General features: G+C 57.1%; 1 protein-coding gene across 4 annotated transcripts; it reads left to right on the top strand.

The window, feature by feature from the left end:
• The first annotated feature begins 1,463 nt into the window (after positions 1-1,463).
• On the top strand, positions 1,464-14,432 carry SEMA6C (semaphorin 6C). 4 transcript variants are annotated; one of them, XM_019625262.1, is made up of 20 exons: positions 1,464-1,713; positions 3,719-3,768; positions 5,449-5,620; positions 7,019-7,133; positions 7,415-7,478; positions 7,639-7,695; positions 8,091-8,192; positions 8,415-8,505; positions 8,722-8,841; positions 9,059-9,147; positions 9,451-9,668; positions 9,948-10,079; positions 10,352-10,504; positions 10,736-10,909; positions 11,195-11,341; positions 11,634-11,711; positions 11,839-11,894; positions 12,072-12,116; positions 12,450-12,545; positions 12,962-14,432. In XM_019625262.1, exons 3-20 carry the CDS (start codon positions 5,503-5,505, stop codon positions 13,987-13,989), a joined length of 2,883 nt encoding a protein of 960 aa, XP_019480807.1. In that variant the 5' UTR covers positions 1,464-1,713; positions 3,719-3,768; positions 5,449-5,502; the 3' UTR covers positions 13,990-14,432. The 4 variants fall into 4 exon arrangements, with proteins under 4 accessions (XP_019480807.1, XP_019480810.1, XP_019480808.1 ...); XM_019625263.1 differs by lacking the exon at positions 1,464-1,713 and adding an exon at positions 1,723-1,920; XM_019625264.1 differs by lacking the exon at positions 1,464-1,713 and adding an exon at positions 3,045-3,201.
• Positions 14,433-19,318: the final 4,886 nt, after the last annotated feature.

Raw genomic sequence — 19,318 nt, 5'->3', positions numbered from 1 at the left:
AAACCTCTTTCTAGCCTTTAAAACAGCCCCAACTGGCCACTGAGCTAGCTGCCTTGGACCCAAGACCCTTTGCAGTTAACCTTGTGTAAGTATTGTTCCACTGTTTCTATTTATCTCATTGGTTCACCTGACCTCTCTCTCTCTCTCTCTCTCTCTCTCTCTCTCTCTCTCTCTCTCTCTCTCTGCCTCTGTCTCTGTCTCTATGTCTCTTGCTTCCTCGAGATGGGGTTTATTTAGCCCAGTGGTGATGCTCCCCACCCTGATCGCAGCCCAGAAGTAGCAAACCCCTGTCTCTCCTTTCCTCGAGTCCAGAGACCAGGGTGTGGGGGTGTGGGCGAAGGAGGTACCCACTCAGATAAAGCTACCCAAGAATGCCAATGTCTCCCAAGCCACCCACTATCCCAGGAATTTTGAGAACGTCTGTCTTTTGTCGCATCCCCCCCACGCAGGGAAAAATCTTAGCAGGCAATACCAAGGTGGGAGCCAATCAGTGCTGTCGAAAGTAGCCTCATTCTTCGTCCCCACGGACATTCTCAGAAGCAAAGGGTCTTTGTGGAGGGTGGGGCTGGAGAAGGAGCAGTTTTGCCGTTTGCAGGGATGTCCGGGGTCCTCTGAGGAAAGATGGGACATCACTAATCCTGTGTAGGGGGGACAGTAAAGCTGTGTGGGGTGGGGATAGCTGCTCCCTTTTCCTCTTTCAGGTCTCCGGGTTGCTCCTCTTTCGTGCGCCACTCTGAGTCAGTTTGTCCTGATCTTCATATCTCTCTTTTGGCTTCAGACCCACTCACCTGCCCTCTTCCATCAACCAACAGCCTGAGCGCCAGCCACTCTGGCTTCCTGGCTCAGTGGCCCAAGCCCATCCTGCTTTGACAGTAGCGGTGAGAGGGGAGGAGATGCTGGGGACAAGGCAGACCTCCTGGTGACATCTTCCTTTCTTTTCCAAGGCCTCAAGCTGCCTGCTAGGCCTCCTTTATTGGGGTCAGGATGAACCAGAGAATGCACATGGGGAGAAATAAGGGGGTTGAAGTATAAAGAGTAGAAAAAACGGAGACTCCCCAGGGAGTAGGGTAGTCCAAGCCATTGGGGAGAGTAAAGGAGGGAGGGTGGGTCGTGTCATCTCTGACAGCCCAGCCCAACCGAGGTCCCCGGGTTTCCTGTCTGTCTCTCCTCCCAGCTGCTCTTCCTTCCCAGGGCTTCTGCATGTTAAAGCGAGTGACCCCTCCTCTGTTCGGGTCTCAGCGACTGTGCGCGGATCTCTCCAGCTCGCGCCAGGCTTTGGTCTCCACCTCAACCTCCCGGCCTGGCCTCTCAGTAGGCGGTGCTCCCGACGCCCCGCCCCCGAGAGGACTATTGGCGGAGAGGTGTTGAGAAGGCGGGGTCTAGCCGGCCTGCGAGAGCCGGATTCGTTGCAGGGACCCCGAGGCGGGCCGGAGGCGGGTCCCGCCGGGAGGCGGGCGGGGCAGCTGGGGCCCGGCCCAGAGCTCCGGGCGGTCGCATTGTTTTCCTCCGCGGAGCCGCGGCGGGAGTGGGGGCTGCGACTGGGACCCAGGGTTCGCCCGACTGGACAGCGCCCGGGAGTCCAGATCCAAGCTCCATCCAACTTGGACGCTCATCATACCTCGCCAGAGCCCCAACCACGGATTGCGAAGTCGGCGCTGTGCGGGGCCACTGCCCGCCTGCTGCGATCTCGATCCCGCTGGCCCGGATCTCGGAGCAAGTACCCCGGAGCAGGGACTGGGCTGCAGGGAGGCAGGGAAGACAGGGCGCCGCAGGCTGGGGCCAAGCCTCCGAAGTGCGAGAGGGACCCGGGAGGTGCCAGCGCGCGTCGTGCCTGGCTGGTGGAGAGGGTCGGCGGAGTTGAGGTGCACGGAGGGAGGACGGGACCGTGACCGAGCCCGGTCGCTGCACGGTGGGCGCAAGGTCTGGGCACCTCTGCCGATCGGGCTTCTCTGAGTCGCGCGACCCCTGAATTGAGGAGCGCGAAAGAGGATGATCTGAGGCGCGCACCGTACAGAGGGTAGAAAACCTGGTCCCTTGCCTCCCCAGCAGGGAAACTAAGGCTCCGAGACCCACAGAGAACAGGACCCTCTCGATGTCCCTGCAGGGATGGGAAGGGGACGCGTCGTTTCGGACTTTGGTGTCACGGCTGCACCTCAGTCCTTGTGCAAGAGGGAGTCTGAGCACCTCCCAGGGGGTTGGCTCCGGCACAGAGTAGGGGAACGGGGCCCCCAGCGAAACATGTCTCAGAGTCCATCTCCTTCCCGCACCCCACTCTCCCCTGGGCTTTGTTAGACCGAGGTCTCCCAAGGAGGAGAGCCGAGCCGGCGACTGTCTCTCGAGCCCCCCGACCCTGCTCGACGCTAGCCCCGGGCCCGCCCTCGTCGGTTCCCAGCCTCTGGCCCTGTTTCCTTGGCCCCGGAGACCCGCCTCCGCTCCCCCACCCCCGCTCCCATCCCCACTCGGTCTGCGCCTGCAGGCCCCTCCAGCCCCTCCTCCCGCTAACGTGGCTCTGGGACCCGGTCCCGGCCCAGACTCTGCTACCCGCCCCTCTCGGAGCCCCGGATCCAGTGAGGGGGAGACACGTCGAGCCCCGGGCCCCGGGCCCACCTCATGCGAGGCTCTAGACACCTGGATTATCCTCGCTGGGGGTTGGGTGGGAGGCAGGGTAGGTGTGAACCTGGCTCTGAGAGCTAAGGGTGGGGGATGTCTAGGAGATGGGAACGCGCCTGTTCCGCGAGGCTCCTCGGCGCGCCCCCCACTCCCTCGGAGGAAGGTGTACTGGGGCGGGCGACCAGCCAGAGGGCTTCCTGCTATTGTCCCTAGCCTGGTCTCCCCTTCTCCATCCCTTCCCCAGCCCCCGCTGGACTCTGGCAATGACCCTGGCCACTCCCCAGAGGTTGCTGCAGGGCCAGGAGGCGAGAGGAGAGCTGTTTCCTCTTCTCCGCGCGGGGAGAACCCAGGAGGGGGAGAAAAAGCCCGCCAGGCCTCCCCATTTGCTTCACATGGGGGGTATGGAGCAGCTGGGTTTGGGCGGAGAGGGTAAGCCTTTCCCGAGGCTGCTCAGCTGCTGCTCCCCCAAAACAGCGATGGAAAGCCCTCTTAAAGATATATCCTAGTTAAGTCATAGGGGGCCCATGCAAAGGCCAACCAAGTGTTTTTAGAGGCTGGATCTAACTGAGGCTCGGGCTACAGAGAAATGGGGTGAGAAGGATGCAGGGCCTGCTCTCTCAGGGATGAAGGAAGGGGCTGGGGGTGCTTGCTATCAGCGTTTTCCCTAGAAATGAAGAGCATGTAAATGAGATGCAAATTAGCCTCTATTGTCCCCAGCTAGGGCGCTTTTGCTAAGGAGGCTACCGGATTCTGAGGGTTTTAACATGGGAGTGGTCCTCAGGCCCCACAAAGTCTCCCAGTCACCCCCTTCCCAAGACTGGTCCTGCAGTTCCAGGAGTTTCTGGCTAGGGGCCAGTGCTAGGCCCTGCCCTCACTTCTCTGGGCATGAAGTGGCCAGCACCTTCGTAACCAAGCTCAATGTCAAAACACACACACACACACACACACACACACACACACACACACACACACACATATGCCCTCCAGGGTAGCATCTCTCCTACCTTAGCCTTAGTGGACTGCTCCTGAATTTTCACATTTACTTTTATGGGATGTGGTAAGGAGGTGTAACTCAGTCTCTTCCTCCTTCTATCCCTCCTTCCATCAGGTCAAAGGTCTCCGATCCCCCTCAAACCCCCACCGGAGTCACCACCCCAGGTAAGGAAAGGGCAGCAGTTCCTGAGGGCAAGGGATGGAAGCGGGCATGGCCTGGGGGCAGGAAGAGGGTCGGGCTGTTCTCCCCACTTGCCAGAGACCAAAGTTGTTTCCTGGGTGAAGATACCAGTTGCCCAGGGCAACTTGGGAGGAGGGGAGCAGGAGGGGGAGGTTAGGAGACAAGCTGTGTCCCTTTCTCTTCCCCTGGGAGCATCAGCATCCGGAAACATGGTGTGTGTATGTATGTGGGGGGGGGGGAGTGGGGGAGGGAGGCTTGCTTGGCCTGTCTGTACCAGAGGGTCATTAGCTAGCTGACTGTTCTGCCCCTGGGGAGGGGGTCATCATTAGGCAGTCGTACCCCTTCTCCTCCTCCAGCTCTCTTGAGACCCCATCTGACGTCAGCCTCCCCACTAGTGACGCTGGGTTGGGGGTGGGATACACTTGGGTCCAGGCTCCAAGAGTGGAATTGTTGGGGAGATGGAATGAGCTGAGCCTGGGAGCCCAGGGCCTCTTCAGCGGTGATAATAAGGATTGGTGAAGGCTAGCTGTTTGTTCACAGAGAGCATTCTCACCCTTCCTGACCTGATTTCCAGAGCCCGCTGAGCCCCTCACTTCATGGGAAGGAAGGCAGGAAGCTGGTGTACGCCTCCCACTGTGGGTCCCAGCCTGGGGGGAGTGGGGGCTGATGGGTGGGAAGGAGGCTCTCACCATGCCTTCCACCATACCCATCTTTTCCTGGGCTTTGGGCTACGACTGCCTGCCTGTCATTAAATTATTTATATTTCCATTTCGAGGAAGGGAAAGAAGTACACGTGCAGCCATTTTTCCTCATCAGTGTGCCCCTTCTATCCCCAGCTCCTCATAGAGGGTGGGCCGGGCCCTCCCCTCCCCTCCCCCATCAAGTATAAGCACTGGTTTCTTAGGAGCCAGGAAGGGAGCAGGGGGCTAGAGAGGCTGGGAGGGGGCACAGTGGTCGGGCAGACAGCTGCAGCCAGAGCTAAATTTAGCCTCTGATCTGGCTTTGATGAGATTCATTTTTGGCTAAGACAGCACCCTTCCCCCCCCCACCCTAGCTTCTCCCTAGCAATGGGAAGGGCCCCTGAAGCATGAGCTTAGACCAGGACAGTGACCCCTAGGCTGCCTCCCCCCACCCCCCATTCTTCCTCAACCCTAGCCAGGATGGTGGCTCCCTCACAGCCGCCTCTGGCGCTGTCTGGGTGCCAAGGGGGTCTGCGAGGGAGGGGGAGGCAGACACGGGCGGCCTCTTCCTCCTCCCAGTGCCAAGGAGTCACTATTTATAATTTTAAGGCTTCAGTGTCTAATTATAGCGGAGAAGGGGTTAGCAAGGGGGGGGCCCAGGAGGTGTCACCTAGCGAATGTCCCAGGCCCAGTCAGGAGAGAGGAGGGAAGGCCCAGTGAGAAGGCTGGGAGGGGAGCGGGCGTGTCCTGTCCTCACCTGGGGTCATTCGAGCAGGCCCCACACCAGCCAGTTTGGGCCAGTAGGGGAGGGAAGGGCCTTGAGTGACACTGACAGTTGGTTGGGACCGAGGCAGCACCCGTGAGACAGTTCTTTCCCCCCACTCCACAGGGTCTTCTGGGGATAGAACAGGGGAGGAGCCCGCCTGTTTCAAGGGTGGATGGAATTTGGCCCCTTCTCCCACTCTCCTCCGTGTCCTCTTTTAGGGCCAGCATATGGGTGAGGGGGCACCCCCTGGGGCCTGAGCTGCCCCGCACAGGATGCCCCGCGCCCCCCACTTCATGCCCTTGCTGCTACTGCTGCTGCTGCTCTCACTTCCCCAAACCCAGGCCACCTTTCCCCGGGACCCCCGCCCTCTGCTGACCTCTGACCTGCAAGGTGAGTGTCCAGCACCAAGCTGTGGTGTGTGAGCTTAGCACGCAGTCAGGGCAATTAGACACCAACACTCCCTGTGTGGGAGGGAGGTGCAGGAAGGCGCCCAGCCTCAAGGAAGTTCAGAGCCTGACCAGCAAAGGGGAGCAGGCAGGTAAAGAGAGCTGGTGCCTCAGGTCAATCGCTTCTCATCCCTGGGCCAACTTCCTTCACTTCAAGTCAGCATCAGCAGCATCGTTTGGTGGTAAGAACACGGACTCAGCAGACCAAACCATAGCCGGTGTGAGCCCCATAGCTAAGCTGCTTGCTAGCCGTGTGACCTTGGTCCAGTCATTTACCCTTTCTTTACCTCAGTCTCCTCGTCTGCAAAATGAAGATAAGAATAGTATTCCATTTCATGGAATTATTTAGGGGTTCAGCGAGGTAATACAGGTAAAGTGCTGAGGACGCTGTCTGACCCAAAGCGAATGCTTTATATGTGTTTGCCATTATTGTTAGCGACAAAAGGAAGGCTTGGGCCTATTTCACTGGTTCCCAGCGCCTCTCGCCTCCCTTTCCACTTGCACCACTACTGAGCCCACGTCCCACCGTGAGGGACACCGCGAACTCACTTTTTCTGAGAAGAACTTTATCTATTTGCAGGTTCCTGTGAGATAGGTAGGCTTTAGAGTAGTATTAGGGATGAATGAACCAGTTGGGTTATTGGGAGTAACTGTTGGAGGAGAGATAAAAACAGCAAACACTTAAATGACATGTGCCAGACACAGCTCTAAGCGCCGTGCGAATGTTGAACCACCTACCCTGAACTCTGGGCTCTCTCGGAGCGCTGATGTCTGGGTTCCGTGATCAGCCTGGGCGGGTGCTGGAGTTGGTCAGAAGAGGCAGAAGCGGTGGAGGCAGAGGTGGCCTGTGAAAAGCCTTGAGGGGAGGGTGCAACGAGAGGGCCAGGAGCAGACGGCCAGGAGCGGACGGCGGACATAGTGGGGACAGAAGGGAATCGCCAGCCCTAAGGCAGCAGCAAGGAGAGACCCGCTCAGCTCTGGAGGCAGACAGACCTGGGGCTGAATCCGGGTGCCTGGCACATACAAGCCAAACGAGGGATGCAAATTCCTTAATGGCTTTAAGCCCCAGGCTTCTCACCTGTAAAATGGGCCAGTGTCAGTACCTAGCTCTCAGGGTTGTTGTATTACATGAGACGACGCATCTAAGGTGTAACACAGTGCTAGGCAGAGGTTAAGTGCTCAGAGTCAGCCAATATCATTTTTATTAACAGCTTCAGTCCTGCCTCACAACTCCTCTCACATACTCCTATGTCCCGGGCTGGGTTTCCTCTGGTGGGAGAGGGTGCTGAGGGAGGCGTGGTATCATGGCTGATCCTCAGCACCCCCTCTCTGTGCCTTCCAGGTACTTCCCCATTATCCTGGTTCCGGGGTCTGGAGGATGATGCTGTGGTTGCAGAGCTTGGCCTGGACTTTCAGAGATTCCTGACCTTGAACCGGACCTTGCTAGTGGCTGCCCGGTAAACTGGCCATGGCACAATTGTGGGGCTGACATGCATGCTGCTGGGTGGACATGGGACCTGCGTGGCTACTGTGGGATCTTGCAGGGGACACGTGCAGGTGTCTAAGCCCTGGGACACAGATATGGTGGGACTCAGAACAAATGGAATAAGGGGAAGGGTAGCGGGCAGGAGGTCTGCACTGTTGGTCCCTGAGCAGCTAGACATGGGAAAGGCGGGGCTAAGGAGCTCAGGTGGGGCTCCTTGGCCTACTTCTGATCCCCCTTTACCTGTCCCTTCAGGGACCACGTTTTCTCCTTTGATCTTCAAGCTCAAGAAGAAGGGGAGGGGCTGGTACCCAACAAGGTGAGGGGCTGGGTGGGAGGAGGTGAGGGCATGGAAATGAGGCTGGGGAAGGAAGGTGTAACCGGGGGTCAAGGGGGTGGGAAGCAGAATCCAAAAGGGGCATTATGTAGGTGGGGTCCGGGTTGCCCCATGCTTTTCCCTCTTCCATTTCTCCCTTTAGTATCTAACATGGAGGAGCCAAGACATGGAGAACTGCGCTGTGCGGGGGAAGCTGACGGTGAGAAGCGGGATGAGGATTTCCAGGGGAGATTACCCCGCCTCCAGGCTCTGTCCAGGCAGTCCTCCGCTGTCCTCCGTTTCCCGTCCGCTTCTCTCATCTCAGGCCACAGGGGAAAATGTGCAGGGAAGAGAATGAATGATTTTTAGTTTCCTTAATGTGAAGGAAACTAAATGTTAATTTTCTTAACATTTCTTAAGAAAATGTTAAGAAAAGTGAGGCTCTGACAGGAGGCCAAAGAACTTGCCCGAGGCCGCAGTGCTAGGAGTAGCTTAGCTGGGGCGTTACCTGCCATAGCTCTGACTGGCTCAGTGGGGGTAGCCTTACTTCCCGTGACTGACCCCCGTCCCAGTCCCAGGGACCCTGGGGCTGACCTTGAGTTTTGGGTTCTCTAGGACGAGTGCTACAACTACATTCGTGTTCTGGTCCCCTGGGACTCGCAGACACTCCTTGCCTGTGGAACCAACTCATTCAGCCCCGTGTGCCGCAGCTATGGGGTACGAAGGCAAGGGTATGGGGGTGAGGACGGGTGTGGGAGGAGAGCCCAAGTGGGCAATCAGCTTGGTGGGGACAGATGCGTGGGGTTGAGGGAATGGGAGTGGCCGGAGTACAGGGTCCAGAGGGGTGGGGGAAAGAAGCAAGGGGACTTGAGGAAGTGGACGATGGGGCCAGACTCCCAGACCCCAAGGGTCCCATGAACCTGCTCTCTCTGCCTCCAGGTCACTTCGCTGCAGCAGGAGGGTGAGGAGCTGAGCGGGCAGGCTCGATGCCCCTTTGACGCCACCCAGTCCAACGTGGCCATCTTTGCAGGTGTGCACCTGGGCATGTGAGAAGCAGGCGTGTGGCTGGAGGGAGCCCCGACCTTAGTCCCTCTCCCAATTTGGTCTTTCCCCCATGCTCCTGAGTGGAGGGTTGAGTTGGGGGCCAGGGTCAGGCTGAGGTAGGGGTGTGTGTGTGGGGGGGCTCAAGAAGAGCCAGAATCCAGATCCCTGAGCCTTCCCCTGACCCCCAACCCCACCCCTCCAGAGGGCAGCCTGTACTCTGCCACAGCTGCAGATTTCCAGGCCAGCGATGCTGTAGTTTACAGAAGCCTTGGGCCTCAGCCCCCACTCCGCTCCGCCAAGTACGACTCCAAATGGCTCCGAGGTCAGGGCTGGTCTGGGGGAGGGAGGCTGCTGTTGGGATGGAGGTGTATGTGTGTGTGGTGTGTGTGGGGGGGGGGCAGGTAGCAGGGCCTGTGGCTGGGAGCAGGCAGATGGTGGTGGCAGTGTGCATGCAGGCAGACGGAAGAGGCTGTGTGGGGCCAGGAGTCTCTGAGCAGGTATAGTCTGCCACACCCTTTCCTGTCACGCCCCCCCCTCAGAGCCACACTTTGTCCATGCCTTGGAGTATGGGGACCATGTCTACTTCTTCTTCCGAGAGGTCTCTGTGGAGGATACCCGGCTGGGGCGGGTAAGGAGGTGGGCACCAGAGGTGGGTAGCTGGGGGGTTCTGCTGGTTCCTTTAAAAGCAGAGTCAGGGGGCAGCTCCCTAATCTCTACAACACAATCCCCTTGATTCTGAGCCCCCAGCCCTCTGCCCCCACATCCTGCGGTGACCCTCATCCTTGACCCAGACTGACCCTATGCCACACCCTTTCTTTGCTGTGCCCCTAACATTATGTCCTGGTGCTCTAACTCACTGTCCTCCTGTCACCCTGCGGGCCCTGAGGCTGTCTCTCACTGTCCTTCTTGTCCCCTGAATCTCCCCTTTCAGGTGCAGTTTTCCCGTGTGGCCCGCGTGTGTAAGCGGGACATGGGCGGTTCACCTCGGGCCTTGGACCGCCACTGGACATCCTTCCTGAAGCTGCGGCTCAACTGCTCTGTCCCTGGGGACTCTGCCTTCTATTTTGACGTCTTACAGGCCTTGACTGGGCCTGTGAACTTGTATGGCCGCTCTGCTCTCTTTGGGGTCTTCACCACCCAGACCAATAGGTTGGTACCAGACGAACCAATGTGGCCCAGTCTGACCCTTGCCCCAGCAGTGTCCAAGCTCCCCTTTCGAAGCGTACTGATGGGGTCAGTGGGGGGAAGCGCCCTTCAAAGCCAGTTGCTGTTCTGCCCCATCTTTTTTCTCCTAGCGAGGTCCCCAGGGGCAGCGCCACCCTTTCAGGCTCCCCCGCCCCAATATGGTGCATGAAGGTAGCTGCCATGGCTTACCTGGGAGGGACTGTGCTGTCCCTTCCAACACCTAGCCCTTTCTGGCTCCCTCAGCATCCCTGGCTCTGCGGTCTGCGCCTTCTACCTGGATGATATTGAGCGTGGGTTTGAGGGCAAGTTCAAGGAGCAGAAGAGTACGGATGGGGCCTGGACCCCTGTGTCTGAGGACAGGGTCCCCTCCCCCAGGTACCCAGGATGGGGGTGGCTTGTGTGGGGCAGAAGCAAGCAGTGTCTGCTCCCAAGATGGGCTTGTAAGGAAAGGGGAAGGTGTCCAGGCCTGGGGAGGGGGCTGTTCTGGGCTGGCAGCGGGCCTGGTGGGCTGCACCTGGGAAGGAAAGCAGTAGCGTGAGTGTGTGGAGGGGAGCAAGGGCTACTGATCATGTTTGGGGGTGAGGCACAGAGCCTAACTCAGCCGCAGCTCTCTGCCCTAAGGCGGCCCCTTCCCCTGTGCCCACCAGGCCAGGATCCTGTGCAGGAATAGGTGTAGCTGCCTTGTTCCCCTCTTCCCGAGATCTCCCTGATGATGTCCTGACCTTCATCAAGGCTCACCCACTGCTGGACCCCGCCGTGCCACCCGCCACCCACCAGCCTCTGCTCACCCTCACCAGCAGGTATGGGCTAAACAACGCTGGCCACCACCCTCCCCTCTCAGCCACCCTCCTTTTCTGACCCCACAAGGGTAAATCACATTGGTGGGAGGAAGAACCCATGAAAGTGGAAGGGACAGAGCTAAGAAGGAAACCCCGGGCTGGGGGAGTGGGTAGCAGGACACATAGGCTGTCCTTGAAATACACAAGCTTCCTACCAGTCAGGTTGCCCTGACCCAAGGCCTGTCCCTCCAGGGCCCTACTGACCCAGGTAGCTGTGGATGGCACGGCTGGTCCCTACAGTAACACCACTGTCCTGTTCCTCGGCTCCAACGATGGGACAGTGCTGAAGGTGCTGCCCTCAGGGGGGCAATCTGAGGGACAGGAGCCCATCCTGTTGGAAGAGATTGATGCCTACAGCCCCGCCCGGTATGAGGCCCTTGTCCAGCAGGCCCCCGGCACAGCAGGGATGGGACGGGGGATGGGACAGGAGCTCCAATATTGGCTTCTGCAAGGCAGAAACTATGGAACGGAGAGAGGGACTTGGAGAGAGGCTGGACAGTGCGGTGGGGCAGGGTGGTCACTCAGGAACCCCAGCCCCATGAGCTGTACTCAGTTGCTTGTGCGCCTCCCATCTTCCATTCTTTAACTCACCCAGGGGAAAAGGGACCTCACGAAGCCTGCCCCTTCTGACTCCTTCTGGCCTCACCCCAGGTGCAGTGGGAAGCGGGCAGCCCAAACAGCACGGCGGGTCATAGGGCTGGAGCTGGACACGGAAGGTCACAGGCTCTTTGTGGCTTTTTCTGGCTGCATCATCTACCTACCTCTCAGTCGGTGTGCCCGGCATGGCGCCTGTCGGAGGTGAGAGGGCGTGAGGCTAGGCCCTGTCTGGGCAGTTTTCCTGGGCCAGCAGGTCAGGAACACAGGCATTGGGGTGGCAGGGAAATAAATGTAGGGGATGGTTGGTGGGATGTTGCCTCATGGGTTCTGCTGGTAGGCAGTAACCAGGGTCTGGAATAGGGATTGGGGTGCATAGGATGGAAGTATGGGGCTAGGAGTCTCCTAGAGGCCAGGGTGAGAGTAGAAGAGGCCTGGAGTGGAATGTGATTAGAACCGAGAGGGTCCCAGCCTCACATGACTCAGTTTTCCCTAGGAGCTGTCTGGCTTCTCAGGACCCGTACTGTGGATGGCACAGCTCCAAAGGCTGTGTGGATATCAGGGGACCTGGCGGGTAAGTAAGGGACCCCTGCATCTCTTGAGGAGAAAGTTCCCCACCACTAAGAGACAAAGCTGAGGGCCAGGGTGGGGGGTGGGGGCCAGGTGTATAAGTGCATCGAGCCACCTCCGTGTCCTCCTAGGACTGATGTGGACCCAGCTGGGAACCAGGAATCCACGGAGCACGGTGACTGCCAAGGTAAACAGAAGGGGAGACTGCAGCTGTCGCCATAGCTGCACATGGCTGTGATGGCCACAGATAGCATCCCAGGCATGGGTTTTTGTCTTTCTTTCCTTCTGTGGCACAGTCACCCCCGTCAGTCCTTCACGAAGCTTCCCCCTGCCTCCAGCGTTACCCTCTGTCCCTTCTTCACAGATGGAGCTACTGGGAGTCAGTCTGGCATTGGGGATTCTGCTTATGGTGAGTCCTATTGTCCTCATTTCATCTTCCCTTGCTCATCCCAGTGTGTGCCCATGGCAGCAACAGACCAGCACCCTGGATACCCTGAGTCTCAGAACAGGGTTCCATCTTCCAAATAGCCAGCATATACATAGTAGGGTGCTTAATAAATAGTTTTGGAACAAATAAACGAACGTCCTGCATGGTGAGCCCTTCCCCGCACCCAGAGGAAAGTAGAGGCTGGAATTCTGGACCTTTGGGTTCTAAGGGGGTGGCTGGGGGGGGACCCACTAAATGGGTGTCAGAGGTGGCGAGCAGGAGCCTCACTGGCTCTGACCTGGTCTCTGTCACCAGTGCTTCTGGGTCCTGGCCCTTCCCCTGAGACCCCCAGCCCCCCCAGTGATGCCCACCCCCGGCCCCAGTCTTCCACTCTTGGAGCTCACACTCAGGGTAAGGGGGCTGGCTGGGAGGGACAGGAGTGAAGTGTGGGGCTGCTGGTTCTTGAAGAATCCTAAGCCCCTCGCTGACCCGTGTTTGGTGCTCACTAATGCGTGTTTGGAGCCTCCCCTCCCCAGAGTTAGGCATTCCGGCCCAGCCTTGGGCGCCGGCAGCTTGGCCATTGCTCTTGGCTTGGCTACACGGGGCCAGAGCTGGGATGGGGACATCCCAGGCCCAAGTTCTAGCCTGTGTGTGAGGGGTGGTGCGATGGCCTGTGTGGAGGATGGGTCCTGGGAGGGGTAGCTGAGGGTCAAGACTGGGTTGGAGAGAAGCTGAGCAGCAGGAGAGCTGAAGGTTCCGAAACTTGCCGAAACTTGCCGTCCCAGCCCGCCCTTCCTTCGCTGAGCCTCCTCCCTCTCGGTCGGCAGGCGTGCGCCGGGACCTCCCCGCAGCCTCAGCCTCCCGCTCCGTCCCCATCCCACTGCTCCTGGCCTGTGTGGCCGCAGCCTTCGCCCTGGGCGCCTCAGTCTCTGGCCTCCTGGTCTCCTGCGCTTGTCGCCGTGCCCACCGACGACGGAACAAGGACATCGAGACCCCGGGGCTCCCACGCCCTCTCTCCCTTCGCAGCTTGGCCCGGTTGCACGGGCCAGGCGCGGAGCCGCCGCCACCGTCCAAGGACGGAGACGCGGCGCAGACGCCCCAGCTCTACACCACCTTCCTGCCTCCTCCCGAGGCCGGGCCCCCGCCGGAGCTGGCCTGCTTGCCCACCCCGGAGTCCACGCCGGAGCTGCCGGTCAAGCACCTCCGCAACGCCGGGGGTCCCTGGGAGTGGAACCAGAATGGGAACAACGCCAAGGAGGGCCCGGGCCGCGCACGTGGCGGGAACACAGCGAGCGGCCCCGTTCCGCGCGTACTGGTGAGGCCGCCGCCACCCGGCTGCCCGGGGCAGGCTGTGGAAGTCACCACCCTGGAGGAACTGCTGCGCTACCTGCACGCCCCCCAGCCACCCCGGAGGGGCTCCGAGCCCTCGGGCCCCCTGACCCCACGAGCGCTCCCACCAGAGCCCATCCCGGCCCCCGCCCTCTTGGCGGGTTCCAGCCTCCTGCCCCGGGAATGCGCCCCACCTCTGCGCCTGGACATACCCCCAGACAGGCACCTGGCAGCCCCTAGCCGGCCGGTCCCCGCTCCCCGGCTGGGGGTCGGGGGCAGCCGGAGGTTGCCCTTCTCCGCTCACCGTGCTCCCCCTGCCCTGCTCACTCGAGTCCCCTCGGGAGGCCCCTCCAGGTATTCCGGGGGTCCCGGGAGACACCTCCTGTACCTGGGCCGCTCTGAGGGCTACCGGGGCCGCGCCCTGAAGAGGGTGGACGTTGAGAAGCCCCAGCTGCCTCCGAAGCTCCCCCTGGTCGGGCCCTCCTCCCAGCCAGCTGTCGCCAACGGCAGCCATTTTAACTTTTAAAGGGACCTGCTCCGCGGCCCTGGCTGTGAGCGTGGACACGTCTCCAGGGACAGGTCACCTCCCCCTCTCCTTGCCCCACCCCACCAGCCTTCCTGGACTCTGAGAGTCTCCCGGGGTCCCTGCCCCGCCTCGGGTTTATTTATTGACTGTCTTTCCCTGTGTCCCTCGAGAGAGGAGTGGGAGATGAGAAGCTTGCCCCCTCAGTGAGCCAGCTTTTCGGGGGGGACCGGCCCACTCCCACTCCCCCCTCCCTCAGCCAAGCTGCCTTAATTCGCCCCTCTGGGCTTCCTCCCCGGACTGGGCCCCAGGCGGGCCGCAGGCGGACAGACGGATGGGGCTGGGGCCACGTGCGTGTGTACAGAGTCCTCGGGCCTCCTGGGACGTGCCTCCTCCTACTGTGTAGGAGCCTCTGCTCCCTAATACAGCTGTGTCCCCGAACCGCAGCCTGACTTCGTTCGTGCAGGGGCGGGGAGGGGCGGGAAGGGAACCCAGCGCCCGGCTCCCAGCGCCTTCGCCCCTGCATCTCTGCCTTCATCTTGGCTTTGAGCTCTCCTGAGTAATTGGGATGGCTGCAGTCCCACCGGGGTTAATCAGGAAAGGTTTCCTGAAGGAGACGAGCGAAGAAAGGGTGTGGAGATGAACCAGGGCCCAAGGGACCCACGGTAGAGCTTAGGTGGGGTTGGGGAGGGCATTCTGGATTGAGGTAACAGGGACTTTTTCCACAGCCTGTTCCATGGGGTGGGGGAGGGTATTTTTGGAGAAATAAAATGAAGCCGCAGCGTTAAGTTTCACATCAGGAAATCTTGTCCTAAAGAGCATCTGGGGGTGTTTGGGTCGCACGGAGGGTAGACTACAAAAGCAGAAAAGGATTCAGCCCTGTTTGAGGCAAGGCTCGGCCCCAGCTGTTCCCTAAGGAACAGTTCCCCATCGCAGAGCGCGAAGGGGGGTTCGAGAAGGCGTGTCATCGCGCGCATGCGTGGCCTCCTCGCGGAGCCCGGGGTCGCGCTCAACCCCGCGCGCCGAAGATCAGCTAGCGTGCGGCCGTCGTGATGTTCCTCTGTCTGGGGCTGGCTGCAAATACCTGTCCGTTACCCCGGGGACCAATGGGAGGGACGAACAGGACCGCACGCGCCGCCCACTACCTCGCGCTAAGGACACTGAAGGCCTCGCGCCAGCTGTGGCTGCTCTTGCGGATTTACAAGCCGGGTTTTTTGCCGGCGCAAGGCCCGAGTGTCCGCCCCTTTGGGGCCCCCGGCCATCCTCCCGCTGGCGCCGCCTGGAGGACAGACCAAGCCCAGCAGCTAAGGAAGCCTCGCCAGTCCCTCTGCCTCAATGCCATGGGCGGGAAACCGGTGAGAACAATTTGGTGAAGAACCCTAGAATTGTTTCCAGCTCCGCCCTTTCCTGCTTGTGATCCTGACAAGTCAAAGCTCTACCCTAAGTTTGCGTTACCTTATCTGGAAAATGGGGTTGTGTGAGAGGCTCAAGTACGATCACACATGTAAAAACGCTTTCTAAAGGAGAAAGCATGGTAGCTTGTGAGTTGCGTTCCTCCAAACTCAGGCTTAGGCTGTTCCTCACTTTGCGAAATTGTACTGAGCAGTCCATTTCCCTTTGTGCCCTCGTAACTTTTCTTTATTGATTTTACCCTCAAGATTTTGAAAAGCTCTGTGAACATTCCCCCCACCTCAGCTTGATCGCCACATCGGAGCTTGTTTCACCGGGTTGGAGAAGTCCTTTAGGCCTGTTTCCGCCTCATCAGATGCCTTTCTTAAACCGAGATGCTTTGAAAGTGTCGCTCGTTTCCTACATAGCGGAGGAGAGCGAGGAAGGAGTGGAGAATCCTCTTCAAACCAAGCTGTGAAAGCCAGGAAAAAGGAAACATTTTAAGGCTGCAGCCTTTCACAGCCCTCTGAGGGACAAGTCTCACAAATACTTAGTCCTTGCCCTAAAGGGGGTCACAAAGAAAGGGGTAAATGATCCTCAGGTTTGAATATAGACCCCAAAGAGAAGTACATACAATAAAAATTTAACCTTGTGACTTCGCAGGCAGCAGCGATTTCCTGGTTGCCGTTTAATTGTGAAAGGTGTTCATTTACCAGTGTTTATCAAGTATGGCCACGTCTCTAACCAAGAGTGCCTAAGCTGGACTCTCGGAACCTTCTCCCGGCTAGTGAAAGCACCGATGTTGCAGAGAGTAACAGTCCTTGGACTCGGGCGCTTATTAGTTTTGTGTGTGACCTTGCCAATTCGGCTGCCCTCTCTGAACCTCCGTTTCTTCTGTAAATATGGAAAGAACATATGCCCAACAAAGGTTTGTAAAGCACCATAGAAGTATATGGGTTTACATCAAGTGCTTCGTGGGAAATGGTTATTTGCCCAAATTAAAGTAGACTATTCCCGAGTATGCAATGCACTAATACTTGTGAAATACCTCACCCTGACGGAGAGTAGTGAATAGTAAATTAAGGCGGTGAAGTCAAAGAAACCATTTTCACTGACAACAGAGTGGATAGACATGGCCCCAATTAAGGCATCTGCTGATCGTCTTTTTATTTTTTTTTAATTAGGATATTAGCTCAAACTTTGTTTTTAGAAAAACCAGAATGCGTCAAAAGGAGTATGAAGTTGTCACCCTGAGGGATTTCTAAGCTGATTTCTCAGCGGTATCCTGAGAGGTTATGGAGAAACCAGGGCCCCAAGTGGGCAGAGTCCATCAGCTTGTGTAAAGCTTTGGGGACCTGAAACAGAAGGTTCCACAGCCACAAACCTTGAAAAGCTGTTCAGCATCTTGGGCTCTGTGGGGGCTAAGCCACAAGGGCCTGAGCTATTACTGTCTCTCAGATTTATGTCTCCTCGATGCCACTGCCCCACACTTGGGAGCCACACAGGTATGAGTCACTCACCGCTGCTTAACTCAGCAGTTGACCTGTCAATACTGTTGACTCATTAGAATGTAAAATTACATGTATGAGAGTAAGGTTCAAGTACATGGATCAAATATGAAGCCTATGAATCCAAAAGATCACCTACCTTTACCAGGTGTATTAGGGTCCCAACAGGAAATAGATGACATGCTGGCAATAGTGAAGGGTTATTTTTGGAAAGTATGGACAAGGGATAGGCCAGTAACTGGAGGCCGGTAACAGCCTTAGGCCTGAGAGGACAAAGGAAGGTAGTGGTTGCTGGGACCCGGAAGGTGAGATTGTCTTGAAAGGAGCAGTGACCTTTATTCAAAGGATACGGCTAGGCCCAGGTGACCCCAGTGGAGGGGTCAGCCAGTCTTCTCTCTCCTTCCGGTCTCCTGCCTGAGCTCCCTATTGGCTGGATCCAACTGGAAGCCAAAGCGCAGGGAGCCCATTGGTGAAATACATGCAGACTAGCCTCCCAGGATAGAGAACAAAATACAGGAGAGAGGAGAGTAATCTGAAAGGGCAGAGAAGATACCCAGCATACCTAGAGCTGAAGACCCATGCACGCCCCACAAGGTGATTTTTTACTCTCCCTGATTAAGTACTACTGGCCAGCAACTTTAGGGAGACGCCTCCTGAATTAGTTTTGGAGCAAAATTACTTTGGGGAGTTTGCAGGAAAGGCTGCTTGGAGAATTTACTTCCCCCCCAGTTTCTTAACTGCAACTGGAGATGAATTCAGCTGCCCAAAGCCAAGTAAGATAAGCACTCTGATTAAAGGACCAGCTACAGAGGGAAGAACACTCATAACTCTATGTAGAAATTGTAGTGTTAGACGAACCATTTTTTAAAGCTGAGGGACTCTGGGCAAAGTCACAACCTGTTTTTTGGGTTTTTTTTGTATCTAAATACTGAAGATAACACACCAATTGCAAGATAGGTATGTCTGTGTGTGTGCAAAGTGCCTAGTTCATTGCCAGACATGTAGCAAAAGCATGGAAGCTGTTATTATTATTGATATAGGCCTCTCGTGCAAACATCACTTTCCTTTACAGTAAGAGCTTTCTGGAGCAGCTGGTTAGCTCAGTTGGTTAGAGCGCAGTGCTCATAACCCAAGGTTGCCAGTTTGATCCCCACATGGGCCAGTGAGTTGGGCCTTCCACAACGAGATTGAAAACAACTACTTGACTTGGAGCTGACAGGTTCATGAAAAACACACTGTTCCCCAATAAAATTTATTTAAAAAAGAACTTTCTTTTAAAATTTTCTTAATTTGGTCTTGGTATGGCCTCTTCTTTATCATTAAGGACTTTCTTAATCCTCTGTCGGGTGCAACTGATCTCACAGATTCATTGCACACAAATTTTCAAATATCTAACAGTTAACTTAAGTATTGTGACTTACTGCTTTCATATCTTCCCCCTCTACCGTAACCTATAGTCAGTTGTGTTTGTGATTTAGTAAAGACGTATTTCATAGCGGCATCTTTGTGTGCAATGAATCTGTGAGATCAGTTGCGCCCGATGGAGGGTTAAACTTTAGGACTGGCTGTGGGACCAGAGTGCAGCACCACACTTTGCTCAGGGGTCCCCTGTAGTCTTAACTTACTCTGTTACCTATCATATATCTTGCACAAACCTTACCTAGGTGTCGTTATAATTAGGTTGCTCCCACTTCAATTTCTCTTGTATTTTCTACCTACTGATCTTCTTGGCATAGAGGGCTCACTTTCACAGAGAGAGAAGAATCTTAGGACTGAGTTGTCCTAGGGCTGGCCGAGTAGCTCATTGGTTAAGAGTTGGCTTGGGAGCGCCAGCTCTGAGCAGCAGGGCCACTGGTTCGGATCCCACGTGGGCCAGTGATGCTGCGCCTTCTACAGCTAAGATGGTAAACAACAGCCCGACCTGGCGCTGGGCTGCCGTGAGTCACCGGCGATGGCGTAGGCTGCAGTGGGCTGCTGTGAGTGGCTGGCAGCCAGTGTGAGCAGTCATCCGGCGACCGATCTACCTTCCACTGATGTGCTTCAGCCGGGAAGAACGCAATGATCACGATACCAACATGGGCCAGTGAAGCAACGTCCTCCACAACTAGAACAAGAGGACAGCAACTTGTCTGTTCCCCTCCCCCGATTTCCCAACGCTGTTCCCTCCCCCAATCCCCAATAAAATCTTTAAAAAAAAAAAACAAAAAAAGGCCTAATTCATGTTTTCCCCCATCATGTAAGAATACTACCCTTCAGAGGTTCCTCTCTTTCCACCTCCCCTTTTTTTTTTTTTAAGATTTTATTGGGGAATTGGAGGAGGGGAACAGCACTGGGGACTCAAAGGGGAACAGACAAGTTGCTGTCCTTTTGTTCTTCAGTCTAGTTGTGGAGGACATCGCTTCACTGGCCCATGTTGGTATTATCATTGTGCTCTT

This window comes from Hipposideros armiger, unplaced genomic scaffold (genome assembly GCF_001890085.2).
Source record: "Hipposideros armiger isolate ML-2016 unplaced genomic scaffold, ASM189008v1 scaffold_621, whole genome shotgun sequence".
NCBI classification, from domain to species: domain Eukaryota; kingdom Metazoa; phylum Chordata; class Mammalia; order Chiroptera; family Hipposideridae; genus Hipposideros; species Hipposideros armiger.
The sequence above is the reverse complement of the archived record's forward strand: the minus strand, read 5'-3'. Positions and strand labels throughout refer to the sequence as shown.